General features: G+C 39.1%; 4 protein-coding genes and 1 pseudogene across 6 annotated transcripts; 2 read left to right on the plus strand and 3 right to left on the minus strand.

The window, feature by feature from the left end:
• Window positions 1–739: 739 nt before the first annotated feature.
• On the minus strand, window positions 740–2,667 carry LOC104819829 (cytochrome P450 CYP82D47-like). The gene is made up of 3 exons (XM_010550091.2): window positions 1,699–2,667; window positions 1,339–1,618; window positions 740–1,194 (listed from the first exon to the last, which is right to left on the minus strand). The coding sequence occupies exons 1-3, from the start codon at window positions 2,632–2,634 to the stop codon at window positions 833–835; spliced, it is 1,578 nt and encodes a 525-aa protein (XP_010548393.1). The 5' UTR covers window positions 2,635–2,667; the 3' UTR covers window positions 740–832.
• Window positions 2,668–4,261: 1,594 nt separating this feature from the next.
• Window positions 4,262–6,817, plus strand: LOC104819830 (annotated as a pseudogene).
• Window positions 6,818–7,299: 482 nt separating this feature from the next.
• On the minus strand, window positions 7,300–9,070 carry LOC104819832 (translation initiation factor IF-2). Its single transcript, XM_010550092.1, has 5 exons — window positions 8,944–9,070; window positions 8,734–8,786; window positions 7,907–8,095; window positions 7,709–7,810; window positions 7,300–7,626 (listed from the first exon to the last, which is right to left on the minus strand). Exons 1-5 carry the CDS (start codon window positions 8,998–9,000, stop codon window positions 7,461–7,463), a joined length of 567 nt encoding a protein of 188 aa, XP_010548394.1. The 5' UTR covers window positions 9,001–9,070; the 3' UTR covers window positions 7,300–7,460.
• A 1,237-nt stretch (window positions 9,071–10,307) lies between these two features.
• On the plus strand, window positions 10,308–13,654 carry LOC104819834 (wall-associated receptor kinase-like 14). 2 transcript variants are annotated; one of them, XM_010550097.2, is made up of 4 exons: window positions 10,308–10,520; window positions 10,811–11,572; window positions 12,056–12,130; window positions 12,211–13,654. In XM_010550097.2, the coding sequence occupies exons 2-4, from the start codon at window positions 10,843–10,845 to the stop codon at window positions 13,455–13,457; spliced, it is 2,052 nt and encodes a 683-aa protein (XP_010548399.1). In that variant the 5' UTR covers window positions 10,308–10,520; window positions 10,811–10,842; the 3' UTR covers window positions 13,458–13,654. The 2 variants fall into 2 exon arrangements, with proteins under 2 accessions (XP_010548399.1, XP_010548400.1); XM_010550098.2 differs by having other exon boundaries at window positions 10,333–10,402.
• LOC104819833 lies at window positions 13,528–16,927 on the minus strand. 2 transcript variants are annotated; one of them, XM_010550096.1, is made up of 10 exons: window positions 16,835–16,927; window positions 16,473–16,575; window positions 15,979–16,089; window positions 15,774–15,890; window positions 14,820–15,658; window positions 14,644–14,743; window positions 14,480–14,539; window positions 14,314–14,397; window positions 14,086–14,202; window positions 13,528–13,956 (listed from the first exon to the last, which is right to left on the minus strand). In XM_010550096.1, exons 2-10 carry the CDS (start codon window positions 16,533–16,535, stop codon window positions 13,654–13,656), a joined length of 1,794 nt encoding a protein of 597 aa, XP_010548398.1. In that variant the 5' UTR covers window positions 16,536–16,575; window positions 16,835–16,927; the 3' UTR covers window positions 13,528–13,653. The 2 variants fall into 2 exon arrangements, with proteins under 2 accessions (XP_010548398.1, XP_010548396.1); XM_010550094.1 differs by having other exon boundaries at window positions 16,473–16,607; window positions 16,835–16,922.
• Window positions 16,928–18,256: the final 1,329 nt, after the last annotated feature.

An 18,256-nucleotide genomic window follows, 5' to 3' on the forward strand; every position in this document is an offset into this window, starting at 1 on the left:
AATCGTAACTGCCCTCGCATTAGATTTGTCGTCCTACTATTAAGCTCGTGACGAAGACCTTGAGTCCTTGACCCCTTTTCTTTCATGTATGGAATAAGCTTTTTTTTTAAACAAATTATATTATATCTGTCTACTTTGGACAAAGAATATGGAGTAAGCAAAATAATGAGATTAATTAATTAATTAATTTTACGTGCAAGTTAATGCTATCGGTTCATTTTCTGTTTATACTTTGTAGTATGTATCGATAGATAGATATTCAATGTCGAAGAATATTACAAAATATATTGTATTGTGAAGATTTTATTAAATATGAAAAATAGATATTTAAATATATTTATTAATATTTGATGTTATCTTTCGTTTATTTTCTAATGTATTTATATGTTATTTGATTATTAACAAAAGGTGCGAGGCAAATTTTTATTCATGATAGTGTTGCGTGCGAATGAATAAAAGGAGAATATATGTTTGCTTTGAAAATATAGGCAAAGCCTAAAATTCAATGCGTATTTTTTTTAAAAAAAAATTTCCATGTCTCCTGAGAACTTTGAGGAGGTATAGACTATGGTTTTTTTTTTTTTTTGACAAATTATGATTTATCTATCTACTTGGTTAAAACATTTTAGATATGTAATGAAATATATAATATTTATGTTTGTTCACTCTTTTGGCATCTTTGAAGCCTTGGACAATTTACTCATCTCATTTGCCACCCTTTGACTGAAAACTCGGAAACTAACTAAATCAAATCTTTTTCAAATGGTAAAACATGTCTCGATAGCATTTTTATTTCATTCCAACAGCGGCTTCGTCGGTCCATATTTTCATACTACATATTGAATTGATACAGATGTGGATCGAGCCGAGGAGTGACCATAACTTCAAGAGGGGTGGCTTTCAGGTTCACCAAGCCATTGCTCTCAGTCATGTCCATGTCTTCTTCAATCGAGGGCTTGGCCACTTCGAAGCTGTGTAAGAATCTGGCCAATGCATAATGCACCATCCTAAGACCTAGAGGGATGGCAGGGCACGACCTTCGTCCCAACCCGAACGGGAAAAGCTTGAAACTTTGCCCTCCAACGTCCACGTCGTTGTCAACTGTTAGAAACCTCTCCGGCTCAAAACGTTCGGGATCAGACCACAGGCTCGGATCACGCTGAATCTTCCACGCGTTCACCAGCAGGAGAGAGCCTACCGCGAGAATATTCGAGAAAAAAGAAATACATGGTTACATAATATTTAGATTTGATTTGATTTCCCTATTCAAACTTGACCAAGCTATATATATGACCATTGTGAATCGGCAAGATATTATGTATAGAGAAGTTTACGTACCTGCAGGGACATGATAGGTTCCATTGGCGACGTCGAAATCATCCAACACATGCCTGAAAGCGACTAGAGGGACCGGTGGGTATAAACGGAAAGTTTCCTTGACTATTGCTTGGATGTAGACAAGGTCTTTGATGTCGGATTCTTCCACAACTCTGTTCTTTCCGACGATGTTGTCTAGCTCTTCTTGAGCTTTCTTAATCACGTGTGGATTGTTGACGAGTAGCGAAACTGCCCAGACGAGAACGACGATGGCCGTCTCGCTTCCTGCCAGTATCAGATTCTGCAACAACAACAAAAACTTCATCTATCTGTTGTATACATTTTCAAGATCAGGGTTTTTTTTAGGGAAAGATATCTTACCAGACAGAGAGCCTTGGTGGTTGTCCGAGCGTCCAAACCCGGGATCTCGGTGTGTTCAAAGGTATCCATCAGTAGATCCAAGTATGTTTTCTTTATTTCCCCAAGACCCAGATCGTGTTTCTTCTTGTTCTTATGTTCTGCAATCAATTCTTCAAGAACCACATCCAATTCCTTAGCCGCTCTCTTCATGTCCCTTTTGACTCTCCATTCCGTCCATCCAAGAGCCGGCAGGAAATCGGAGAACAAGTAAAGAGAAAAGAAATCCAGAAAGTCTCGCACCAGTTTCCGACGTTCCATTGCTTCTTCCTTCTCACAGTTTGGACTGTCCCCGAAGTATCTTTTCCCGACAACCATCATTAACGAGGTGTTCGCCGTCAGATCCTGAAACTCCCGCTTCATGTCCACAAGAACTCCATTCTTGGCCCTTCCCTTGCTCTCCCACAGTTTCCATAGATTCCCGAACGAGACATCAGCCTCTCCAGCTCTGTAATGACTCTGCATATCGACACGAATGCTCGAAAGAAGCTCCGTGGCAGCGATCTTGCGCATCTCCCGCCACTGAGGGCCGTAAGGTTTGAAAGTCAGGAAGCTGTCGTCGTAGCCTAACAGCTTAGATGCGGTGAGACCAGGCCTGTCCAAGAACTTGTCATGGACAGTGTAGATTTCTTTGGCAATCTCTTGGCTGCTTATGATGATACTTGTGTAGGAACCGAGCTTGGTGGCGAAAACGGGTCCGTAGACTACGGACATGTCCCCGAACGTGGCGTGAGTTGGCGTCTTGCTGTCGTAGAAAAGCAGATGGCCGATGACTGGCCATGCTCCGGCTGCAAGTGGCACCTCTCGTCTGTTCTTTGTCGGCCGTCGATGTAAGCGAACGAAGACCGAAGCAGCAACGAGGATGGAGACAAGAGTCAAGAGAATAGGAAATATTTCCATTTTGATTGATTTGATTCAATATCTTGTTTTGGTCATGTGGGTTTTTATTATCGAAAGAAAAATATTTATTTATTTAATGTTTTCTAGGGGAAGTGGTTTATCTTACAGCTCATTATGATTTTATTTATGGCCGAGAATCTCAAAATATAAAATAAAGGATTACTTAAGTGGGCAGTGGCGTCATTACTCGGAATAATTAAAAAAAATAAAAATAAAAATTAAATTACAGTGAAGAAACCATGCTTATCATGCGTTTGAAAATTGTCATATTATGATATTAGGTCAAAGCCATAATCTCACCTGATATTGAGTCGTTGGCCTGTCACGTTTCAACTCGAAACACGTAATACTCGCGCATATCCATGTACATTTATGATTTTTGTACGATTCAATGTCACTTATGGTAATTAACTATATACCAATTTGGCCATTTATAGTTCTATCATTTTACAATTATGATGTATTAACGTTTTATATAAAAAAAACCCTAATTGAGACTTGGTTATCGAGTACACGTCAGATAATTGGACAGATCACATCGAAACAGAAATTTTGCCAATGAACAATTGTCATGTACGTATAATAATATCATATTAACATATACGGATACGGCCACATGAATGAATGATAGGGTTAGGATAACTTCTATTGTTGCCATGTTCTTGTTTTTTTTTTTTTATAGTCAGGGTGATTGTCTAGGTATTCGGTCTGACGACTACATGGATTCTAAATTCGGGATCAATCTTTGTATATAAATAATTTTGATCCAAAAATTATAGCATTTTTTACCAATAATATCGAATCCAAAATCTTAAAAACTCACCTATTAAAAACTCACCTATTGAATCATCAACTGTTGGGTTGTCATGTTTTTGTTACGATTGATCTTTAGTACTCAAGAAGGCAAGTGGATATTGCATGATTATTAATTGTCTTCACCTATCTGGACCATATGCTTGTTTTTTATTGAAATGATTGTATTTATTGGGTCTAATAACAATCTTTTTTTTCTCTAAGAGGGTGCAAAAGAAATGTTCATCCCGTAAATTGTTATTTAATTTTATCGATTTTTGTATTTGAATAATAACGTTGGCATTGACCTCAACCACTCGAGGGAATCAAGTTTTGGCGAGGTGGGTTATACCATCTATTTATTTATTTATTTATTTATTCATATTTATTTGTTAATACACGGCGTTGCAAACGCTCTGTCTTTGTTTAACCTCCCCGACACTCTGGTTCTCTCGGTTGGCGAACTCCTCTTGAGTTTTGTGCTTTGGGTTTTAAAAAGTTGTTTATTAAGAAATTTCATTTTTGTTTTTATTGATTTTTTTTATATTATCGCATTGGCATTATTTACGGCTTTGTTATTTCATTTTAAAAAAAAAAATTATTCTTGTAAGTTGGTATTCTCAAAATCTAGATTGACTATGACACAAAAACTTTGAGAAAGACTTGCATTTATTATACTACACAGACAGATATCATATGATGTATATTTTGATTTTTACGTCTCCAAATTATTGGTTTATTTAATATTATTGGTATCCAAGAAATCGCACCAAAAAAATGCCCAAACTTTGGTTATAAAAATGGCCTTAAGAGGATAACTTTTTCACTTGTGAAACCAAGAAACTTATCATGGCGAACCAAACCGGCTCATGCCCTCTAGTTGTCGAGAAGAAAGCAACCGAGTTCATCAAACCTTCAAAACAAATACCCTCACAAATTCTATCTCTTTCCACGTTAGATAATGATCCTTACAACGAAGTTATGTACTGCACGATTTACGTATACCAAGGAAGAAGCACGACTCATGAACCTGAATCCCTTCTTAGAGAGGCTCTGTCCAATCTTCTTGTCCACTACTATCCTCTCTCGGGCAAGTTGGCCAGGCGAGAATGCGACAGGAAGCTTCAGCTCAGATGTAATGGCGAGGGCGTCCCTTTCACTGTCGCTACATCAAATCTCAAGCTCTCTTCTTTCGGCTATCTAGACGGGAATATTGATTTCGATACTGTATCTTTGCTTTTGCCCCAAACTGATGATGAGAACTATGACAGGGAGATCGGTTACCACCCTTTGGCTTTGCAGGTAACCATATATATGCGTGTATATATATATATATATATATATATATATATATATATATATATATATATTGCTGTGATAAACAATGGGTATTCACACTTTTGGAATGAAAACTATTTAGGTAACCAAATTCCAATGCGGAGGATTCACGATTGGGACAAAGCTGGTTCTTTCGCTGTTTCTCCTTATATGCCAAGTGAAGACATGGTATGCATGCGAAACTATTACACTTCCTTCCCTACATAACATTCACTGTAGAAAAATAAAATGCGGAAATAAAATAAGACAAATAGAAAAGAACAGAATTACTTTTATTGTTACATCTCTTTTTCTTGTTGAATTACAATGAAAATGACTCACATATTTATAGAAAAACTATGAAACGAAATAAAAAGAAAATAGAAATAAATAAGATCGACACACAATATTTGATATAACATTATGTCCATTATTATTTCTAATCATATCTTAAAATCACCATTTCCTTCAATCACATATTCATTTTTCTATTTTAACATTCTCCTCGAGATTGATTTTGAAAGAATGCAAAAATCGATCTTGAAAAGATAATGCGATAAAAACCCATTGATATTTTCATTGTCTTTTGAAAAATCCATAAACACCAAATTTAGTTCTTTTAGAGAGTATTATCCATTTTCAAATCATTTCACTTGACTTTTCAGTTCTACCTTTAACTCTTTTTGTCATAGCATCTCACTTGATCTTAGAGTTTTTAGGTTTGACATCTTTTTGTCATAACACCTCGTTTGATTTTGGGTTTTTACTCTTCTTTGAACGATTTGGATATATGAATATCCAAAACTAAAAAAAGAAAAGATTGAAAAAAAAAGATATAGAGCAGATCGAACCAGGTTCTGATACTATGTAGAAAAATAAAATGCGGAAATAAAATAAGACAAATAGAAAGGAACAGAATTACTTTTATTGCTACATCTCTTCTTCTTGTTGAATTACAATGAAAATGACTCACACATTTATAGAAAAACTATGAAACGAAATAAAAAGGAAATAGAAATAAATAAGATCGATACACAATATTTGATATAACATTATATCCATTATTATTTCTAATCATATCTTAAAATCAATATTTTCTTCAATTACATATTCATTTTTCTATTTCAACATTTACATCCACGTGTAGTGATGAATGTTTTTTTCATTATGTGTCCCTACTTTTTTTTTATAACAGATAAGTGAGGCGATCAATGTTAAGGCTGACAGTATAAAGAGGTTGAAAGAAGATTTACGGAAAGAATTATCCGATTTTTCGGGTCAGATTCCGACAACTTTCGAAGTTCTTGGAGCTTACATTTGGAGGTCAAGAGTTCGAGCCCTAAACCTAAACCCGGATGGAATCGTCTTGCTAGGTTTAGCAGTGGCAATAAGACAAGACATGGATCCTCCATTGCCTGAAGGGTACTACGGAAACGCCTGCATAGATATGCACTTAGAATTAACAGCAAGAAAGGTGGAAGAATCGCCAATCTCTGAGATTGTGAAACTCATAAAGAAAGCCAAGATCGAAGCTCATGATGAGGAGTACATTCATGGGCAGTTAAGGAACAAAGAGAAGATGATAAAGATGGACGAGTGGTTCGAAGGAAGACGTGACGGGCTGTTGTTCTTGACGGACTGGAGGAACATTGGGTGGTTCGGGTCGTTGGATTTCGGATGGGGAGAGCCGGTGAATCTGCTGCCGGTGGTTCCGCCGGAAAAAGCCATAGATCTCGGCATGTTCTTGAAGCCTTCGAGGTCGGATCCGTCAATGGAGGGAGGGGTCAAAATGGTTATGTCATTGCCAAGAGAAGCCATGCCCAAGTTCAAGGAGGAGATGGACGCTCTCAACAAGGTTGGAGATGGTGCTTATGGCGCATAAAAATATTCTTGGTCTAAATCCGGATTATTACATAAATAATATATAATGGTGTGTTATGGTTATTGATCGAAGCTAAATAAAACGTACGCTCTATGTCATGTCACTCGTTGCATGTTGTCGTTGAAATATCATGATGATCTATGTGATCATATATATGATTGTGTATATTGAGATTTTATAAATTTCGTGCTAGAAGACTTGTGCCAATCAAGGTGGCATGTGAGAACAACTGCCATGTCATGGACATCAACAACCAATAAATGTCATTGCTATGTAACTATGTTCTTGTTATATGTTACATCTCCTTGTCTTCTCTTATTGACATAATATTGCATGTAATAAAATAACAAATCATATTATAATTATGATCACATTTAGTTAATTCAAACATAATCCCACCTGCTATTTGTTTGTAATAGTCGTTGGCCTGTCATTATACTTCTCGAAACACGTACTTCATGTGCATGTGCAAAAGAGAAACGCACCTATACCCCCAATTTACGTTGCATTATAATTGCATATACATCGTCCGAAAATTTCTTTTTAAATCCCCTCGGATTTGGTCGGAATCTGGAAATGAAAATAAAAAACAATCTTTTAGCTTTAGTCTTCACTCGAATTTTTAAAATTAATTTCTCCTCAGAATCAATACACCCTAATTTGAGTTAACTTGATTCTTCCCCTTCGAAAGTCACTTCTATAAAAAATCGATAATCACAAAATTGCAGTGTTTGGTTTGGAAGATAACATAAACCTCGTTTAGAACACAGCTCGTTACTTTAAAAAGTTGAGGCTTTCTCGAAAGCCAACCCCATTTATGAAACAAAACCATCAATCAACGCCTTTGGGGGAACATGGCGGAGACAAGGCGGAGGGCTTGGTTAGAGTTGTTCAAGACAGAGGAGGATCTAGCCACTTGCATTTTCCTCTTCTTCAAGAACTCCAAAGAGTTCTTCAAGCACTCGGGCGGCGGTATATCGCCCAGAAGAAAAGCTCCCGCCCTGCGTACAAATTCGGAAATAAACCCTAACGATCCATCCCTTTCGGAGTAGAAATATAGCACAACGCGCAAAGAAAACGTACCCTGCGCTTTTCCGCTTCTTCGACTTCCTCTTCCCGCTTGTGAGAGACTTTGCTTCCTCGTCTTCGTCATCTTCGGAATCTGATGGAGGAGATTGATCGAGCCTGCAAATATGGAAATGTGCATCTTCAGGGTACTGTGTTTTATCGCCGAGGACGAGTGGAGATAGTTTTTAGAGAGAGGAGGGGATCCGGTTATACTTTTCCCGGGCGGCGAGCTTTTCTACGACGTGTTTGGGAAGGAACCCCTGGTTTGCACGAGATCGTTCAGCTTCAGGGTTTTCTTCAAGCTCTTCTACATCTTCAACGTGTTCGTTCCTCACTGATGATTGTTGTGTTGCTCTCTGTGCCTGTTGTTGCTTACGCTTTTCTTTCTTTTCACGAATAACCCTAACACCAGACAAAACAGAACCTCAGCTACCACGAGAAATCATGCACCGTTCCTCACTAAACCCCTAGACAGTATATTGGTTCATACCAATAATAAGAAAACACAGCATATACCATATTGTACCCCATCACTAAGACACCAAATACAACATACAACATCATGTTGCCTTCTTTCACATATGAATCGAATCCCATCAGTGAATGCAGATAGATATTTGCAATGCCCTAACTATTGTTGATATCCAAGAGGGATCATACATACAAGCCCAGAACTCCATCATTGTCTTACTAGTATCATGTGAACAGGAGCATCTAAGCTCTGATGCTACTATTTTCACGGATCAAACACAGATATCTCAAGTTAATTTCCTCCATGACATACCCATTAGGCGAGGGAATCAAAGTGAAGTTCCTCATAATAATCACCGGCTTATAGCCATAATCAATCATTTAGCACTACGACACCAAAGATAATTACTTTGCTTCTTCGAACTCCCCCAGTTTACAGGACAACCAGAACCTCCCAATTCCTAATCCAAACAACACGAATCGCTCAAACGAAAACTTAATGACCACCGAGTTTTCAAGGAGCACCCACGAATTTGTTTAGACAGAAGTGTACGGATGAGAACACGAACCTTGCCTTACTGTCTTTCTGCGCTTTACTTATTTCATCATGCTTCGCTATTGTCTGAAACGAGAGAAAAACAAACCCAGAAACACCAATCAGATCCTCTTGACACCATTTTTCTCAGAATACGAAACTGAATTACAGAAACGGAAAGAATAAGAATGGAGCGAAGACGGAAACTGAAAAGAGGTGCCGAAGAAGCAGAAGAGTGAAAAACCTGCTCTTGCGTGAACTCCTCGGGCGCATCGGAGTCGTAATCTTCTTTCCCCGACATCGAATCCGAATCTCTCTTTCTCTCGCTCTGGTCTAGGGTTTCAAGCCGTCACTGCAAAAACCACCGGACTTGTCCCTCTGTTTCTTACCACAGTTCCAAGTCAAATTTATGGTATATTTGATATGACGGGCTTTCTGTTGGGCTTTTATGACAATTCAAAAGGCCCATATAACAGGCCCATAATTCAACATGGGCTTTATTTCATGTTTTTAAATTCAGTGGAACCCAAACCCATGGCCTTTCTAAGAAAACCCAACGTGAGTTGATGTTTTTAAAGTGATAATATTTACTCCGTATTTGACTTTATTTAGTTAATACAAAGTTTCGGAAGTCGTAAAATTAGGTAAATTTCCAAGAAGAATTGTCGTCGTCACGAGGTCACGTGCGTGCTGTTACGGAGAAAGAACAAAAGTTGGTCGTGGAAAAAAATGTTCCCCCGAAATTCCGCTAGAGACATTTTCAATTTGCATTTCCAAACGCATTGAACAAAAATAATAATTTTTTTTATAATTTATTTGTTTAATTTTTTTTATAAACGGACTTGTTTGTTTGTCTATGAGATAAAATAAATCCATTTTCTACTGTTTTGGGATACAAAATAAGTTTGGTCCGACCTAATATAAGTTTAAATCCCTACTATCAATTTGTTTTGTAAAGGGCATTATCGTAATTGTATTTTCGCCCCAAGGTTAGGACTTAGGAGGCCCGTGAACGGACTGTGACTCAAGGTTAGGTCCAATCCATTATAAGTTAAACTTATAACCCAACAAAAATACCCCTCTTTTTTTTATTTTTTTTAATAATTTAGAAGTTCGTTCGGATCTTTTATCCAATAATTATGTATTAAAAACGAAAGGGATCGATGAAATTTCATTATTGTAACATCAATATTATTCTAATTGAACAAATATATATCGAAGGGATATTTTTTTTTTATGTTCTCCTGTCATGAGAACTGGAAAATTATAAAAATACAGAGGATTTATGGGACAAAGACCTTGATTTTTATCATATTTTATTTTCTACAACACAAAAAAAAATAGCAAAAGAAAAGAATTGTCAATATATTGCCCGTCTAGGTGCCCCTTGATTATTCAAAACAATATATAATCTAATGCGTTTAATATAATAACTTTAAGATTAAAATAAATAAATAAATATGATGTCGGAAAAGAAAAAGCTTAGGTCAGGTCAAAGGCATTTTACCGATTTGCTCGCTGACCAATGACAGGGCATCTCTCCTCCTCAAATCTCTCCCGAGGATATTTTCGTCTTCTTAAACTACATTACCATTTGACACGTAAGCTTTCGTTTTATTTAATCTCAGTTTTTGTCTTTCTTTTTTAAGATTACAGAGAGCCGGACATTTCCACAAACGAAGATGCAGACATGGCGATCATCGGTGATTTATCCTTCGTTTGTCCTTTTTTTGTTGATTTCATCGTATCAGAATCAGAAGCTCGAGTTCTTGTTTTGATTGGATAGAGCCGAGCCGCCACTGAACAGAAGAAGCTGTGAAGGTCTTTTGATTGTTTGCTTTTTCTTCTTCTTCTTCCTTTTTTTTGCTGTTGGAACTGGGAAGCGCTGGTCAGACTCTGGGTTCCGCCATTAATGGAGGAATCACCTTCAGTCTCTCGTTCCTATGATTATTGATTGTGTTCTGTATCTGTACTGTTGGTAGATGAAGCTTTAAATAGCTCAACTAAGGTTTTAGCTTCCATTAAACCATTTCACGGATTTGCTTCCAGTGATGATCAATGATCGGAACGCTCATAATTATGAGTTTCTTCCCGTGTTCTTTTTTTTCCAGGAAGGTGATGAATGTTCAGATCGATTTGATCCATGTCATCAACGATGATTTCTTACGGATTAAGCTTGCTTCTGGTGATAATCGGAACCGCCAAATTCGCTTCCACCATCGCCGACAGTTGTGACGGCGTCTGCGGTCGGAAGACGCTGCCTTACCCGTTCGGTTTCTCGCCCGGTTGCCCGATCCAGTTCAACTGCTCCGGCGGCGTCGCGAATATCGGAGAGTTCTCCGTCCAGAACGTGACGGAGGAAAGCATATTCGTCGGGGTTCCCGCCGAATGCCGACGCTCGATCGAGAAATTGAAGCCACTCTTCGGTGAGCTCCACGCGCCGACGTCGGAGAACAGCTTCCTGGTGGAGCAATGCAAGAGCTCGTCGGAAGAAACCTGCTCGATCAAGCAGAAGTTCCTGGAGAGCCAACTGAAGCTGCGAAGCTGCGATTCCGATGGAAACATAAGCTGCTACTCTCTGGACACGAACATCACCAAGTTCTTCAGCTTCGAGAATCTGACACGGACCTCGTGCCGGTCTCTGTTCTCGTCGATAGCGTTTGAATCCGTGGGCGAGAATTCCGCCATAGCCCTCGAGTTCGAGCGACTTCGTCTGGGTTGGTGGCTAAAGGGACGATGCAGAAAGGGGACATGCTCAGAAGGTGCAAACTGCACAGATGTCGCCATTGCAGATAGTTATCATGGGCATAGGTGCTCGTGCCCGGAAGGTTACATCGGAGATGGGTTCACAAATGGCGTTCCTTGCCGGAGAGGTGAGTCAATTGAGCCTTTTTCTCGTTTCTCTCTTGCTTTTGAACAATGCTTGTTCTTCTTGAAGCTGGGCGAGTATTTAAGCTTCCAAGTCCATAACTAGGCACAGGTTCTACTTGTTTCCACTTATGGAATACCTGTGTCTTGTTCATGGCTGTTCTGAGAATCTTGAAAGGCTAAGATGGATGAACAAGTTCTGCCTGAAATATGTGTCGTTTTCCTGGTCAGCATGTGGGTTCCGCTACTCTAAGATCGATAATAAGCAAGAATCGAAAACCGTAGAAAATACTTTGCTCGGAAGAAGTTTGTGCTCTCGAGGAACAATACCTGGAATAAACTGCTCAGGCAGTAGTTTCGAATCTTGGCAGAAATCGGAAAAATGAGCTCTTTGGATGTTCAAACAGTAGCATCATTCTGTTTTCTTATCCGGTTTCTGAAAACTGGCACGGCTTTGCTAACTCGCACTTCTATTGTACTCTCCTCAGCACCAGGGGATTGCCATGGCTCCAAGCTCGTATCCAGCCATTGCAGAGGAGCTAAATTTGGTATTCTTATAGGAGGTAATTTGTTGCCAATATGCCTCTTCTCTACTTTCATCGTTCTTCATTTTGATCCTGTGGATCCATTTTTTGCTACATAGGAACTGTGGCCGGAGCTTCCTTGATGGCTGTCTTAGCTCTGTTGATCTTTTGTATCCGGAGACGGTCCATTTCTTCGAGAAACTTGTTAAGGGCAAAACGCCTTTTGAATGAAGCTGCCGGCAACTCGAGTGTTCCTTTCTTCCCTTACAAGGAGATCGAGAAAGCCACCAGTGGTTTCTCAGACAAGCAGAGGCTAGGAACAGGAGCTTATGGTACTGTGTATGCAGGAAAGCTCCAAGATGATGAATGGGTTGCCTTCAAAAGACTCAGACAGAGAGACTCAGATAGCATTGACCAAGTCAAGAATGAGATCAAGCTCCTTTCCTCGGTGAGCCACCCGAATCTTGTCCGGCTCTTAGGCTGCTGTGTCGAACAAGGTGAGCCGGTACTTGTCTACGAGTTCATGCCTAATGGAACTCTATCTCAACACCTTCAAAGAGAAAGAGGGAATGGCCTTCCATGGATGGTCCGACTCACCATTGCCAATCAAACCGCCAAAGGTATAGCTTATCTCCACTCTGCCATGAACCCGCCCATCTATCACCGCGACATCAAATCCAGCAATATTCTATTGGATTACGACTGCAACTCCAAAGTTGCGGATTTCGGGCTTTCTAGAATGGGCATGACAGAATCCTCCCACATATCAACAGCTCCTCAAGGGACTCCTGGTTATCTTGACCCTCAATACCATCAATGCTTCCATCTTTCTGATAAGAGCGATGTGTACAGCTTTGGAGTCGTCCTCGTGGAGATTATAACGGCGCTAAAGGTTGTCGATTTCAATCGTCCGCACAGCGAAATCAATCTGGCGGCTCTTGCTATCGAAAAGATCAGATCAGGATGCATCGACGAGATCATAGACCCGATCCTCGAACCAAATCTTGATGACTGGACACTTTCATCAATACATAGCATGGCCGAGCTTGCATTCAGGTGCCTAGCCTTTCACAGAGACATGAGGCCAACTATGATGGAAGTAGCAGACGAGCTAGAACAGTTAATGCTTGGATCGTGGATTTCACGGACTGTTTCACAGCGATCATCTGACCCCGGAAGCCAAAGATCGACGAGAAAGTCGTCATCGATAGGAAGCATAAGGCTCGTGGTTCATCAGAAGCCACCTGATCGTCTCGAGTCCATGGATGAGATTCAGGACAGTTCTCCCGTATCGGTTCAAGACCCGTGGCTAAGTGACCAAAGCTCGCCTTCTGCCAACAGCTTACTGGGTAACATGCCTCGGTAATAATCTCCCTGAACTTAAAAACTGTTTATAAATCTTCTGTAAACATCTTCCAAACATTATTCAATGCTCATAAACGGTAGAAGCAGGGTCATGATGAATATAAATTTCATCTTCTATATGTAAAGAGAGTTGACATATTCTATGTACCATTCCCTGAACTAATAACAAATCTATACAAATGTCATATTTTTCCCATTCATCTTTGCAAAAGCAGCCTGAAACCGAAATCATATGGAACCACTTGAACAAATTCCGAAAGGGAATCTTTGTTCTTCCTCTCGAGACACCTGACAGCATCTTGTCTGAGTTCTTCGGGTAACTGGAGACAAATCCAATCAAGCAAAGATTCTAAGTCCTTGGCAAAGTCGAGGAGGTACCAATCAAGAACCTTTGGAATCATCAGTTTGTTGTTCTTTGAAATCCCGACTGCTGCTTGTAGATAGTCTCTCTTTGCAGCTTCGAGTTCTTCCTCGACCTTTTCTGCTGTGTAAACCCTAACCTTCAGTTGACAATAAAGGTTGATGCTTTAGATAAAAGGGTCTTCTTTCAATGTGAGATCAAGGGAAACAGGTTGATGCTTTTAGTGTAAAGATTCAACATTTGATATATAGGAAGTAAGAGAACTTACAGAAGGGGAAGACCAGCTTCCGCAGGCGAGTGTGAAAGTGACTAAGGGCTCGGACCATTCACACCCGAATGCACACCGAGCTCTCATCTCTTCGTTTTTTGCGGTTTTTGGACAAGTCTTTTTCCATAAGATGAAACATAAGAGAGAATGTTTTTTTTTTAAGTTTTAACTATCACTTTACTGGTGAAAGCAGTTCAGATTCAGAAAAGAAGATGATGAAGAACTTACAAACTTCAGGTGATATGGAAGTCTCAAGATGAAATGCTCGATCGTAATGGCGTTTAGCAAATGTCCCCCGACGGTTATTGTTGCCTGACACAACGAAAGAGAAGAAAGATCGGTTTGAAAGATACGGTCTTATATCAGAGAAATCAGGCAATGGATTAGCTCTAACCTTCTGCATTAAGGCTACAACCATCTCCGGTGTCTCGGGAATTCCATGCTCCAAGAATGCCTATGAGAGTGAACAAGAACAAAAGGTTTGATAAATCTATTTAACATTCTCTGTATTGTCAGTATGATTATCGGTATAACATACGAACAAGATGAACACTTTACATTCATCGTGCAGGAATTATATGTGTTTATCCAAAACGCGAGCTTCTGCTGGTGGCTAAGACCATCGAGACTTACAAGGGCAAGCTTACCGAGCAGAAACCTGAAATAATCAGGCAAAAGCATATAATCAGGTGTTGGATCCACCAGACAAGGAAAGACTAACTGTAACAACTTACTGGAGACGATGGATCAGAAACAAAGCATTGGTTGTTCTGTTAAGGTTGACTGAAGATGCATCGATTGAGCAGAGATTCTTGTAAGAACCAATTTCTCGGGCTCTCCATTCTGAACAGTTAGCGTAAGGATCGAGAAATCCGTTTTTCGTTGAACTAATCCTCAAGAAAATGCTCACCAAACATTTCACAAGGTCCTCCGAAACTCTGTTTGCTGAACTTCCAGTCTGTTGTGTCTTGTCATCTGAGGATGTAATAGATATGCTCTCTTGTGCTTTTTCTTGATCTGCTAATCTATTGTCCAGCTGGACCTGTTCTTTGATAGATTCTGAGCGTTTATCGGGTGAGCCATGCTTAATCGAAGGTCTCTTCAATGGCGTCACTGCCTTTCCGGGTTTCTTCTTCTCTGGCGATTGCTTATCTTTTGAAGCTTTAACTGAGGAATGATTCTCTTTCCCCCTTACATCCACCGGACTGGCACCGTTCAAGCTTGGTTTATTAGAAGAAGCCTGTTTGCCGTTTACTGTTCTGTTTCGATCTTGAATCGTGTGATCGGAGGAGAAGAGTTTCCTGCTCGAGACGCTTCTTCCGAGAGACGGTTGGTGATGTTTTGAAGGAGAGATCAATGAATTGAACTCGTGTTGTGACAGAGACTTCGAACGCTGGTGTTTGCTGCTCCTAACGGGCGAATTCTCGTTCAAACCATTAGGGCTCTCCAAATTTCTCTTGGAAGATGTATAAACAGCTTCCTGGTACAGACCTTGTCTAAAGCTGACAACTTGCTCTTCAAGCCGGACCACTTCCTCTTCAAGAACAGCTACTTCAGCCAGAAGCTCCAACGTCTTACAACCCGAGACGAACGAATTCAGAACCCGGAAACCAAACACAAAAGAATAGCAAGTTCAACAAGTTTCAAGATTGAATTCAGGAGAAAAATGAGTGAGATTTTCTACTGACATTGGGAGGAAGATAAGGTGGAAGACGAGGAAGAGCTCCTAAAGGCCTAGTGAAAGCCCTCTCCAGTGCTCGGTGCACATTCTCTTCATGCCTCAGCTTCCTCTTCAGATTATCAACCTGACCCACATTACGCATTTTCAGTGGCAAATCGCCAAGATCGGAATCACGTATCAGAAAGCTACCAAATCCAAGGACCGAACCGTACATCTTGCAGCAGTTCCATTTTCCTCTCCCTGTTAGCTCGCCTCCTATTAACCAGATATTTGCCTGCAACTGTCGCCGTGCCATTGCCTCTGTGCTCCATCTTCTTCTCCTCCTTCGCGGGGTTTCAGCAGAGAGATGACAACCAAATCAGATTTTCAAAAGAGAAAAGTTTTCAGTGATGGGAGCTGCTGTTCTTTTCGATAGCAGCTAGTGAGAAACAGCAAGGCACAAGTTCGGAATTGGATAAGAAAGAGTAGACGATCGCTTTCACATGAACAGAATTTCACAGCAGCGTACTGGAAAAAAGGTAAGATTCGGTGGTTGATTAGTCTAATCCCCAAGGAAAGAATCTAAAAATATCGGAATCCAATAGTCTGAAGTGAGACTCTATCAGATTACCACCAAAAGCAACAAACTTTCCCGGAAAATCCACATGCCCACCAAGAAAAATTCCCAAAACCAGCAGGGGAGAGAGAGAGAGAGAGAGAGAGTTACTTGACCGTCGTGCTTTGAAGGAGCTTTCATGGAGGGAAGAGCAGCTCGAACACTAGTGTTCATGGCTTTTTTTTATTTCCTCGGGCTTCTCTTTCTCTCCACTCTACAGATGTAAATCCAAAAGACCCATAAATTCTGCCACCAAAAGAGAAAGCAAGCTCGAGAAACAGAGGGGAGAGAGAGAGAGAGAGGAAAAGAAGGGGGAGAAATTGATAGAGAAACAGTTAAATGTGGGCATCAGGACAACTAAGAAGCCAGGAAAAGCCAGAAACTTTTTTTTTTGGGTTAAGGAAAAAGGTTAAAATATAATGTATTAAATTAATTTCCATGGCTGAACCAGTAACTATTTTCTATGAACTTACAGAGCGGGAAACTTCAAAACAAAGCGACCCAGAAGCAGAAAAGCCTGCATGCGTGAGCGCCTCTGCTTATGGTTTTGATTGATCCACCATTTTCTTATTAAATATGCTCATATGTATTCGTATCCATGTATGTATATATGTATATATTATATAAAATCTCACTTCACTTGTGAAAGAAAATCTCGAACAGAGCAAAGAGGAAAACTACAAAATCTCACATTGGAGATGACGACAACTCACCACGTAGGCGCCATAACCTTTCTTCTCGAGATTTATATATATATATAAAAAAAGATTAAACGAAGAAGAAGAAGAAGAAGAAGAAGAAGAAGAAGACAGATCTGTAAGTAGAGATCGAGACTAGAGAGATGAAGACAAGCGAGAGAAAAGACTTTTTTGCGGTTAATAAATTTTATTTTGGTATTTAGTGGCTTTAGTGCTTTCCTTTTCTTCGTATTGTCTATGATACAGCAATGGTTATTATTATTTTTATTTATTTATTTATTTATTTATTATTATTATTGTTATTTTCATTTATCCAAATATCTTTTTTCTTTTTAATTATCAATAAAAAAAAAGTGGGATATGGTGCTTTCCAGCTTTTTTTTTTAACGTGGGGATGGGAATGATACAATTGTTCGTACTTTTTTTTTTTTTGTTGGTGTAAAAAAATCTAAAATGTTATAAACTTATCAAACTGTGGATATATTACTGCAAGCACCAAGTGAGGTGATTAAGTTAATCCAAAAAGATTAAGAAATTAATGTAACAATTAATTAAGGAGGTGATGAGTTGTTGTGACTCGTGAGTGAGATGCCGTTTTGAGAAAGCAATTGCTAACGTGCTAATTAATCATTCATCAAACTTATAAAACCAAAAACCGAAAACCCTAATCATGCTGACATGTCACTTCGACAATTTCTTTTTCTTTTTACTTTTTAATCAATTGGCCTTTTTCTTTTTCTATTTTCATTAGGATTATTTTTTTCAGATTAATATTGTTATAAGTAAATTATATATGTTAACACCACCACATAAAAAAATTACCACGTGGCCTCCGGACAAAGGAAAAAGTCGAACCACTTTTAACTTTGTATGTGAAGTCGGTTGGAACCAGATCACACCTTTCCAAATCGATATCATTCTGGTAATGAATGATAATTAATTTAGATTGCATATGTAATGCTAACCATTTTTTAAATTCTATTTTTGTGAAGTTCTTATAAATGTGTTGTGAATTATAATTGATTGAGTTCCCAAAGCTTTTGGAGAATTTGAAACATATGGTTTTTCTATCGTACAATATTTACATAATTAAATTTTCTAGGGAAATTAAATATTTTGAATACATAAATTTAATAAAAGTGAAATAAATATAACTTTTAAAAATAAACAGACAAAACCCAAAACATCAAACCGATA

The sequence above is a fragment of the Tarenaya hassleriana genome, unplaced genomic scaffold (assembly GCF_000463585.1).
Source record: "Tarenaya hassleriana unplaced genomic scaffold, ASM46358v1 Cleome3, whole genome shotgun sequence".
Classification (NCBI taxonomy): domain Eukaryota; kingdom Viridiplantae; phylum Streptophyta; class Magnoliopsida; order Brassicales; family Cleomaceae; genus Tarenaya; species Tarenaya hassleriana.

Excerpts from the sequence above, each read along its gene's own strand:
- LOC104819834 (XM_010550097.2), top strand. The coding sequence starts at position 10,843 with ATGTCATCAACGATGATTTCTTACGGATTAAGCTTGCTTCTGGTGATA. Across the intron at positions 11,573-12,055 it reads TGGCGTTCCTTGCCGGAGAG|CACCAGGGGATTGCCATGGC; the intron begins GTGAGTCAATTG and ends TACTCTCCTCAG. Across the intron at positions 12,131-12,210 it reads ATTTGGTATTCTTATAGGAG|GAACTGTGGCCGGAGCTTCC; the intron begins GTAATTTGTTGC and ends TTTGCTACATAG.
- LOC104819833 (XM_010550096.1), bottom strand. The coding sequence starts at position 16,535 with ATGAACACTAGTGTTCGAGCTGCTCTTCCCTCCATGAAAGCTCCTTCA. Across the intron at positions 14,540-14,643 it reads ATAATTCCTGCACGATGAAT|GCATTCTTGGAGCATGGAAT; the intron begins GTAAAGTGTTCA and ends TCACTCTCATAG. Across the intron at positions 14,398-14,479 it reads TTGTAGCCTTAATGCAGAAG|GCAACAATAACCGTCGGGGG; the intron begins GTTAGAGCTAAT and ends TCGTTGTGTCAG.
- LOC104819829 (XM_010550091.2), bottom strand. The coding sequence starts at position 2,634 with ATGGAAATATTTCCTATTCTCTTGACTCTTGTCTCCATCCTCGTTGCT. Across the intron at positions 1,619-1,698 it reads CCACCAAGGCTCTCTGTCTG|AATCTGATACTGGCAGGAAG; the intron begins GTAAGATATCTT and ends TTGTTGTTGCAG. Across the intron at positions 1,195-1,338 it reads AACCTATCATGTCCCTGCAG|GCTCTCTCCTGCTGGTGAAC; the intron begins GTACGTAAACTT and ends TTCTCGCGGTAG.
- LOC104819832 (XM_010550092.1), bottom strand. The coding sequence starts at position 9,000 with ATGTCGGGGAAAGAAGATTACGACTCCGATGCGCCCGAGGAGTTCACG. Across the intron at positions 8,787-8,943 it reads AGGAGTTCACGCAAGAGCAG|ACAATAGCGAAGCATGATGA; the intron begins GTTTTTCACTCT and ends CTCTCGTTTCAG. Across the intron at positions 7,627-7,708 it reads AAGAAGCGGAAAAGCGCAGG|GGCGGGAGCTTTTCTTCTGG; the intron begins GTACGTTTTCTT and ends ATTTGTACGCAG.